Here is a 10,343-nt window from a genome sequence, read left to right as displayed (position 1 = left end):
GGTAAAATCTTTTCTGATAAGAAGTCATCAGAATTAATGACAACTAATAATGTTTTATTTATTTAAGAGGTCTAAATCAATTAAATTTAATTTTAAAAAGATTGGGAAAAATCTAGAACGCCAACTATTAATATTGTAAACTATTAATATTGTGTCTGCTATAACTTTTCCTAAAACAAAATGTCGGTTAAATTTATGTTTTAATTTTTATTTATTTGACATCTCCAAAAAAATTTGGCAGGAACTATTTTTTTCTCCTATTATTTTACCTATTAAAGAAAATATAATAATTTTAGAAGAAAGCAAGAAAAAGTTTGAAATTTTATATGTGAGGAAAGCATTGATATTTAAGTCTTATTTCTAAAAGGAAGGAAATAAAATAATTAGCCTTTTTTCTTTGTTTAAACCTAGCCTAGAATATTGTTATTTACTAAAATCTTGATAGTACCTATGATTATAAAGATAAATTTGCTTGTGTTTTGAGATAAGTTTTATTTATAAAATTTTAGTATATTCATAAAGTTTAGAATAATAAATTATTTCGGTTCAAAATTTTCAATCAAACAAGAATTGTTTTCATCGAAGATCAGAGTTTTGTGATGATTACTATATTGTTTTGTTGTAGTTTACAAGTTATAGATGAATATCGGTTACTTTGAGAATTTTTTGTGTAATTAGGTTTAATTGTATTATTTTGTTATCTCGATTATCGTATTATTTTATTTTAATTTACAGGTGGTAGATGAATATTGGTCGACTTTGAGGAATCTTTTTTAGGTAAAGGCTAGATGAATTATATTAGGTTTAATTGTATTGATTTGATATCTCTATTTTGAGGAATTTCGTAATGTAAAGATTGAATTTATTTATATTGTTTTGATATCTATTATCAAATTATTTTATTGTAGTTTACAGATTATCTTTATAAAATTATTTGTACGGTACACACGTAAAACGACTACATCTAAACTAATAAACTAAAATAGAGGGAGTATTGAATTAAATAAGTAAATAAATACTACTATAAAACCCGAAGCCCAAAGAACGGAGTGAGTATTAAGAAAATAAATAAATAGTAGTAATAGAAATAAAACCCTAAGCCCTAAGATTCATTGCTTTACTTTGTGAGAAGGAACATCAGAAAATGAAGCAGCTCATTAGCAAGCAAACCATCGATAAATTGTCAAAACTCAAAAGTAGTAGCAGAATTCTCCTTGTGTGTCGTCCTTCTCTGTCGAAAGCCCCAATCGCTACTACACCCTCTCTTCCCAATTGGACGAAATGCTGTCGCTTTCTCCACACCCAGAACACAACAGCAGCAGCTGGAAAAATTGAATCATCGTCATCATCTTGGGTGGGTGGTAAAACATTGAGTGCGGAAATGCTAAGTGATCAATCAGAGACGGATGACAACGACGACGATACGATGAATGAGTTCTTGTCAAGATTCGTTTGGATAATGCGTGGAAAGCTGATGGAAGTGTATCCTGATTTTGACAAGAAAACAATTGATGGGATGCTTTTGGTTATTGTTGGAAAGGTTGTTTCCGAGCTGGAAAATCAGGGTGGTGGTTTGGATCAGATAGTGGAAGGTGGTTCTGCTGCTTCTGGGGATGGGGATGGGGATTTTAGTGAGGATTTGTGGAAGACAGTGTGGGAGGTGAGCAGTGTAGTGTTGGAAGATATGGAGAAAGCGAAAAGGAAGGAGACAATGAAGAGCTTTCTTCAAGCTGAGGAGGTAAAGGAGATGTGTAGGTTTGCTGGTGAAGTTGGTATACGTGGAGAGATGCTTAGGGAGTATAGGTTCAAATGGGCACGTGAGAAGATGGAGGAGACTGAGTTTTATCACAGTCTTGAACGTCGTTTTAAGGAAGAGGAGGAACAAAAAGAAGCTGAAAATGGTATTGGGGTCGCCGTGGAGCAGCGCGATGAGGAAGAGTCTAAAGTTGTGTCTCTTCCAAAAAGGCGTGGGAAGATTAACTACAAGATTTATGGACTTGATTTGTCGGACTCCAAATGGTCTCAAGTGGCTGACAAGATTCACGAGGCTGAGAAAATCATGTGGCCTCAAGAACCAAAACAAATTGATGGCAAGTGCAAAATTGTTACCGACAAAATTCTTTCTTCCCAAGAGGAAGATGATCTTTCTCCACTTATAGCAGAATGGGTACAACTTCTCCAACCTAGCAGGTTAGACTGGATAAATTTACTTGATAGATTGAAGGAACGAAATGCTACTCTATATTTGAAGGTATTCCTTCTCCAGTTTAAGCGTTTCTTATTAGCATGACTTTGACTTATTGTTGCTTTTTCACTTCCATTCGTCCCATTGTTTTAATGTCAACTGTGATCCAATCAGAATGACCCTGCAAAAAGTGGGAGACTTTAAGTTAATATTCTTAATATCACTTGTTCCCGAATGCGCGTTCTTCTTACTGATAATGTATATAACTATAGGATTTTATAAACAGATTAGGTTTCTTCTATTTATTTATTTATTTGGTTGTTATCTTCACTTGCTTTAAATTAGTGAATATTTGTTGTAACTGAAGTTCAATTTACTTTCACATGAGAGAAATAAAAGTGAAACCAAAGTATTACTTTGTATTGATGCAATGACACCTGAAGGGCTACCTTCTGGTTGTACCTCCAATAAATATATCGAGATCAAAATTGAACTATTGTACTTCTGACATGGCTACACTGCTGCACCTCTGCTTCTTACGACGCTCATATTGATTCTCAAATCGGTGCAATATAAATGTTTGTTACCTAAGCACTTTGGCCATTTAACTAACGGAATTTCCTATTGTATCTCTATAATTTCTCTTAATATTCATTTCCCTGGACTTTGATGCAACTAATAATTCTAGAAAATTTCTTTGTTCCTCGAACCTCAGGTGAGCTCATATTGAACGTAAGTGTTATGACTGAAGGATGATTCATGAATGTGTCATAAAGATCTGTTATTCAAAAGAAGACTATGAAAAAGCAGATCATAAAAACAAACCCTTTTTTAATAAATCTACTTCTAATGAGAATGGTAAAGAATGAATCCAGGCAAATGCCCTTACTCACACAAACAAAGAAAAAACAGTCGGAAGCAATGTAACTTGATTAAGGTTGATTGCATATTATCCCTCTATGACTTTAAACCTTGTTAATTACCTTCTTGTGGTAAATAAATAGGCGCATCATGGCATTACGGTCTGAAAAACACATGACATAACAACAAACATTTCACCTGGCACCTCCCAAGTTAGCAAAGCACCAACAATCTTCAAAGTTTGCTCCTTTACGAAAAATTTTCATTAGGGTAACCCAACAGATATACTAACACCAAAATTTCTTACCAAGATAGCCCCTTAACAGAACAGTATTACTTGAAGTCTTGAGCGAATAAACGACAGAGAAAGTAAAGTCAAAAGGGATCATGAAGATTCACCAGCTAGCTGAGCTTCAGACCTTCCATTTTCCGTTTTCTTATACACTACCTCCTCTGCCTTTTATCAGATTTCATCGTACTGATCCCTTCTCCTCTTTTGCTCAGTAGGCCGGGGCGCTGGGCTACATTGCACGAGGTTTTGACATTTGTCTTGGGATTAAGCTAGCAGATCATAGTGCACCTCTAATTTGTTTCATGTGCTATTCTAACACTCCACATAGTTTTCTTAGAACTGATTTTTTGGATGAAACTTTATTATTTACTATACCAAGTTAACTTTATCATCCTGCATAAACTCCTGGGTTTATATAAGAGGAAAACATTAGTATAGTGTAAAACCATCTGTTAAGGTGAAGCAAATCTAATTATATCAGAATTCCTCTTCACCTCTGCATAATGAAGCTGACAGCAGTTCTAAGAAAACTATGTGGAGTGTTAGAATAGTATATGAAACAAATTAGAGGTGCACTGTGATCTGCTAGCTTAATCCCTAGACAAATGTACTCCTACGTAACTGGAAGCAGTCTGTATCACTAAAGAGCTACGTAACTGGAAGCAGTCTGTATCACTAAAGAGGGAACTTATAATTCACAATACTGATATTCAAGGAACATAACAGAAAATTTCGTATTTAGCATCTAACTGTTTGACTTTTTCTTTTAGCTATTGTGTGCACCTCTATAACAAGAAATAGTAGATACAGTCAGAACTATTGATTTATTTAGTTGTAATTAACCAATTAGGTTTACGACGAAACCTAGAAATCGAACACTGATCTAATTTGAGCACATACTGGGGTTGCACCCATCTTTCTTTTGTTTTCAGATATCTGATTGTCAAGTTTTCCTTGAAGTAACGCTTACTTTGTTCCTAAAGTATACAGGTGTATCCAGTACAGCATGGTGTATAAAGCACAACGATTTTGGTTATAACTAACTAATTAAGTATATAGAATTAAAAAAAGTGCAGAACTTACTTCTAACAGTCTTATGTATTTTCTCGCCTTCTTCACCTCGTGCAAATTTGACTTTCAAAAGCATGTGGAATCCAAGAGTAAATTAAATTGAAGGAATGCACAAATTTACATCACTGGAGGCAGTCCTAATTTTCCCGCTCATAGCAAAAAGAGAAACAATAGAAGTTCTTACCAAATAGTGAAGGTAGTTGAGGCACATCACTGAACATTTTGGTTCATCTGTCTTCATAGCTTAAAACCTCATCATAGTAAGGAACGAGAAATAAGAAAAAAGTTCATTTTAAAAGAGAGGGAGAGAGGGAGAGAGGGAGAGAGGCAGGGAGGGAGAGAGAGAGTCAAAATGAAAAATCTCAGACTAAAATATAATGAACACCATTAAAGTATGTTTACAATATATCTTACTATCAATATCAATATCTACATAAAAAATTAAGCACCATAGACCTAATCTTATAACATCAAGTTTAAAATTACAGAATTTTCCGCAGATAATTATTTTTGCAGTAATTAATTAGTTCCAACAGTAGAAAAGAACCAACAATCAGTAATCCAAAATAATATACCATTACATGTAACAGTCATCTATCTGAGTTTAAGTTGCTAAATGTTTATAAACCCTGACTTTTAGTAAACATGTTAGATTGCAGAACACGTTCTTGGTGAAGAGTCCTTCCAAACAAATAAACGTGACTACTCAAAACTCATTGATGCCCATGCTAGAGATAACCGGCCAGAAGATGCTGAAAGAATTATCAAAAAGATGAGTGAAAATGGAATAGTACCTGATATTCTCACATCAATAACCATGCTTCACATGTACAGCAAAGCAGGTGATCTGGATCGAGCAAAAGCTGCATTTGAGAGTTTGAGAACCCAAGGATTCCTACCAGAGGTGGGGGTTTACAATTCCATGATCCTAGCCTATGTAAATTCTGGCAACCCAAAGTTGGGTGAATCATTGATCAGGGAAATGGAGGCAAGAGACATCACACCCTCAAAGGAGATCTTTATGGCCCTCCTGAGGTCATATGTTCAGCATGGTGATGTTACTGGAGCCCAAAGAATAGCAAATACAATGATGCTTTTCAGATTTCAGCACACTTTAGAGTCATGTACGTTACTTGTTGAGGCATATGGAAAGGCTGGTGACCCTGATCATGCTAGGGGTTGGTTTGATAGCGTGATTAATCTTGGACTCAAGCCAGATGATAGATGCACTGCTAGCATGATAGCAGCTTATGAGAAGAAGAACCTGCTGGATGATGCCTTAGATCTTTTACTGAAGCTTGAGAAAGATGGCTTTGAGCCTGGGGTGGCTACTTATTCAGTTTTGGTGGATTGGATGGGTAATATGCAACTAATTGATGAAGCTGAACAGCTCTTGGGTAAAATTGCTGAGCAGGGTGAGGCTCCTCCATTTAAGGTTCATATTAGCCTATGTGACATGTATGCAAGAGCTAATGATGAGAAAAAGGCTCTTCAAGCTCTTGGCATTTTGGAGGCAAAACAGGAGCAGTTGGGACCAGAAGAATTCGAGAGGATTATTCAGGCACTTATAGCTGGTGGATTTGTGCAAGATGCTCTAAAGTTTCGAGGATTGATGGAAGCTCGGAGATTTGCAGTATCCGAGAAACTTAAAGTAGAACTCCAGGCGTCTCAAACTTTTCTTCGCAGGAGACCATCTGTAAGATGATGTTGATCCTTTGCATACAAGGCGAGTTAGTGCTATCTATCTTGGAAGTTGGCTCATGACAGTGCGTTTTAGTGATCTGAAGCCTATAAGAATTAATTGCCTCATTGTGATCCAGAAATCACCATTAGGTTGTCTCCATAAATTCAAAGCAGCGAGTTGATTATGGTTCCAGTTGCATTTTACGATCATGCAGCCCATGCCTTCTGACTAGTAGTTGTTCATCGACACAGAATAACTAATAAGTTTTTGACTTATAAATGTCTTCTCTGTTGTCAGATGCATCAGTTGTGATTGTTATCATGTTTGCAGCTCTTTCATTTTTAAACCTTTTTTTGCATAGCCTTGTTACTCCTGGGAGTTGAATTGCCATATGATTTTTAGATTTATTTCGAAATAAACATTAAATGGACTGTGATGGATGTGGTGGTCGAGGGCAGGTGAATTGCTATCACTGATTCCTGGATTTTCGTCAAGACGCATTACATATTACTGTAATGATGTAAATAATAAATCTTGGTTTCAGCTGATATGATTATTAGCTGCTTTACTGGCAGTAATGGAGGAATGGCTGCAACTACACGGCGTATGAAGGAAAATGCAAGCGGTTATATGTTCGGCAAAATTAATAATTAAAATAGTATGGCTTTGTTGTCCAAAGGAACATACGTAGAACAATTAAGTACAACAGATTTAAAAGATAAAATGCATGAAATATCAACAAGAGGCCATGGTCGGTAAGCTGCCAAGACAACGATCAACTGCTTCCCAACTTGCTCCTCTTGTCCCTACTGCTATATGTTTAATTGCCTCTGGTCCCTACTGCTATATGTTTAATTGCATTAGTTAGTTAGACATCGTGAATCCAACTAATGTTATCTCAAAGATAACTAATGAAAATTTGATTTTAATTCTATACTTTTTTATACTCCCCCGTCTCATTTTACTCGTTTCAATTTCACATTGAACATTGATTAAAAAAATAATTAATAACATAGCTATTTTATCATAGTATCCCTATTAAATGATGTTTACATTTTAATTTGGAGAAAAAATAATTTAACACTAAGGGTAAAAAAGGGAAAAAAAACTGGCTTGTGTTGATTAATGAAAAATGATGAAAGGGTAAAAAACAAAAAAATTGTTTTATCTTGATTAATGAAAAATGACAAATAAAATGAACAGTCAAGTTAGAAAATTTTGAAATGAGTAAAATGAGACGGATGAAGTAATAGATTTGTTTTAACATTAAAAAATGAAAATAACACGCAGAATCTTTTGCAATCTCAATCATGGCCCACGCCATTTTTCTCGTGGAGAACTGCAACAACGTCACATGCTCCTTTCTTTTTTATATGCGAATTTTGGCTTTTATTAATATCGACTTTTCGTGCTCCAATTAATTATACTACCATATTGTTTTAATGCAAAGATTAGAAAATGTCTTCTTGCCAGCTAATTTGGATTGCTCAACTCCCTAGGTCATAGTCTTTGCTAAACTACACTGGTTTCTTCGTAGTGAGTTTTTAGTTTGGACATATCCGTTGAGAAAACTATTCATTTACAGAAAGCAAAATGTATTTTTACTATCTTAATCTTAATGAATAACTTGAAAAAATTGTATCTCTTTAGTAATTTCTTGTTTTTTTCATTTAGATAAATGTAGAATGAAAATCGTTATTAATATCTTCTTGATTATGTTAAACATTATTTTTTAAAAATAAAAAACACCACAAATTTTAAAATGGAGTAATACCTGCCATACAATAAGAACAGTATTCATCTGCATCTGACATATCCCCTTTTATTATGTTGAAATGGACTTGACTATGTATATCAAACACACCCTCAAGTCTTTGTCATTTTACTGCAAATGTCCCCCTTAGCTGATCTACTTTTGGATGTACTTTCTTATTTCCTTTTATTCTTCACCTACACTTGTCATTGCTAAGAAGGGGAATGAGGAATCTTGAACTTCTCTTTGTTCTGTTATTATCATTCTTGCTGTCAAAATGTTATGCCCAACAAGCCTTTCTCCACTGTATCTCTAGTCAATTTTCCAAAAGTAACATCACAGGAGTACTAATCCATGCTCCAAAGTCACCAATATATTCATCTATTATTGAACATGCACAGAAAAATCCAAGATGGTTGAACTCTTCATCTGCACATCCCCTTTACATTATTTCCCCTCGTAAGGAAACTGAACTTAGACCTGTCATTCTTTGCAGCAAAAAGTTTGACCAGCAAATTAGAGTGTTGGGTGGTGGACATGATTATGAAGGTCTCTCTTTTCGTGCTGAATCGCGGTTTGTCATGATTGATATGAGCAATCTTGATGAAATCGACATTGATTTAAAGGAAGAAGTGGCCTGGATTCAAGCAGGGGCAACATTGGGACAATTATACTATGAAATTGCTAAGAAAAGTAGAGTACATGCATTTCCAGGAGGCATATGTTATACTACTGGTAGTGGTGGGCTAATTAGTGGTGGAGGACTAGGATCTTTGATGAGGAAATTCGGGCTTGCAGCAGATAATGTTGTCGATGCGCGTGTAATGGATGCTAACGGGAGAATTCTTGACAGAAAATCAATGGGAGAAGATTTTTTTTGGGCCATAAGAGGAGGTGGAGGTTCTAGTTTTGGGATCATTCTTGCTTGGAACCTCAAGCTGGTTCATGTCCCTAAAAAGGTTTCTGTTTTTAGGGTTCATCGAATGGTCGAGGGAAATACTATAAATCTCCTCCAGAAATGGCAACATACAGCTTACGTACTGCCTAAAGAGTTCTTCCTCAGAATGATTATGCAAAATGATGGAGTAGGAAAAGAAAAGAAAGTCAAAGTCACATTTGAAGGACTATTTCTTGGGACAGTTGATAAGTTAATTCCAATTGTCAACAAAAAATTTCCTGAATTTAATTTGGAGCACAGAGATTTCTTCCAAGAACCAGTGATAAATTGCACTGAGAGACCTTGCTTGAAGAAAGAATGTCATGAAGTTCCCTGGATCGGATCTGTTTTGTTTTTGTACAATAAAGAAGTCGATGAATCTCTTGAGGTCCTTTTGGATAACAGTGTTCCTGTATATAAGAATTACTTCAAGGGAACATCTGATTTTGTGAAGACTTCAATTCCAGAAAAGGGTTGGAAAATGATTGAAAGATTGTTTCTTGAAGAGGATAGGCCCATGATCATATTAGAACCATTGGGTGGAAAGGTAGATGAATTTTCAGAATCTGAACTTCCTTTCCCTCACAGAAAGGGAAACTTGTACAACATTCAGCACTTAGTGAACTGGGATGATAACAGTGAGAATGTATCGAGCAAAAAGATGCGATGGATGAGAAAATTTTACGAGGAAATGGAGCCATTTGTGGCCAATTCTCCCAGGACTGCCTATCTAAACTATAGGGATCTTGATTTTGGGACCAACCAAGAAGACTATAGCTATTCCAAGGCCAAAATGTGGGGTGAAAAGTATTTCAAAGGAAACTTTGAGAGGTTAGCGAAAGTGAAGAGTATGGTAGATCCAGAAAACTTTTTCAGATACCAACAAAGCATTCCACCTTATGTTACTCCGGGACTGACTAATTTAGTTGAAGAAGCATGGCCGAGCTCTTACATACCACCCGAATTACAGGAATTCTGATATGTACTTTCTGCAAATGTATCCACTAAGGCAAAAGTGAGTACAAATGTACTCTGGATGGAAAATTTGTGCTTGATGAGTTCATCCTTAAATTCTTACCATTGAATCCATTGTACTTTTAAAATTATGGGTTCAGAATTTAATATTTATTAAAATATTAATAAATTGTTCGCAAAGTATATTTTATGTTCTACTGTAGTACATTGTGTGAACGTTATGTGATCCAGAAGCATGGTGATTGGACCATAAACTTCAACAACATATGTTAATAAAGTATATGGTGATCAGATTAGCAATTAATTGTGCTCTAATCAGTGATTATAGTAACTAGTTTCAATGTATTACCCTTGTGACTTTAACTTAATACGAGTATATATTTGTAGGCAATTGGTTCATGAAAGATCTCTCTTGTGCTAGCTGACGAACTCTTAATTATATCACATGCATAGATATTTCTCAGACAACAATGGAAATATTAAAACTTTACTAAAATGAAATATCAGTTACTTAAAATTTGTAACACTTTAAACATTAATGTTTATTAAGATAGAAATCTCATGCTTGGTTCTTTAATTAGCTGT

The 10,343-nt window shown here is 35.1% G+C and overlaps 2 protein-coding genes across 2 annotated transcripts; both read left to right on the top strand.

Moving 5' to 3' along the window:
* Positions 1-1,143: 1,143 nt before the first annotated feature.
* LOC107854098 lies at positions 1,144-6,529 on the top strand (the record flags this gene model as incomplete). Its single annotated transcript, XM_016699089.2, is given in 2 exon segments — positions 1,144-2,251; positions 5,062-6,529. Coding segments are annotated over 2 exon segments (2,160 nt in total). The 3' UTR covers positions 6,115-6,529.
* A 1,371-nt stretch (positions 6,530-7,900) lies between these two features.
* LOC107854099 (berberine bridge enzyme-like 22) lies at positions 7,901-10,059 on the top strand. The gene has a single exon (XM_016699090.2). It carries the CDS (start codon positions 8,071-8,073, stop codon positions 9,760-9,762), a length of 1,692 nt encoding a protein of 563 aa, XP_016554576.1. The 5' UTR covers positions 7,901-8,070; the 3' UTR covers positions 9,763-10,059.
* Positions 10,060-10,343: the final 284 nt, after the last annotated feature.

This window comes from Capsicum annuum, chromosome 2 (genome assembly GCF_002878395.1).
Source record: "Capsicum annuum cultivar UCD-10X-F1 chromosome 2, UCD10Xv1.1, whole genome shotgun sequence".
In the NCBI taxonomy this organism is placed as follows: Eukaryota; Viridiplantae; Streptophyta; class Magnoliopsida; order Solanales; family Solanaceae; genus Capsicum; species Capsicum annuum.
This window is presented reverse-complemented; position numbering and strand designations above follow the sequence as displayed.

Bases quoted from the DNA above. Each gene is read 5' to 3' on its own strand.
- LOC107854099 (XM_016699090.2), top strand. From the start codon at position 8,071: ATGAGGAATCTTGAACTTCTCTTTGTTCTGTTATTATCATTCTTGCTG.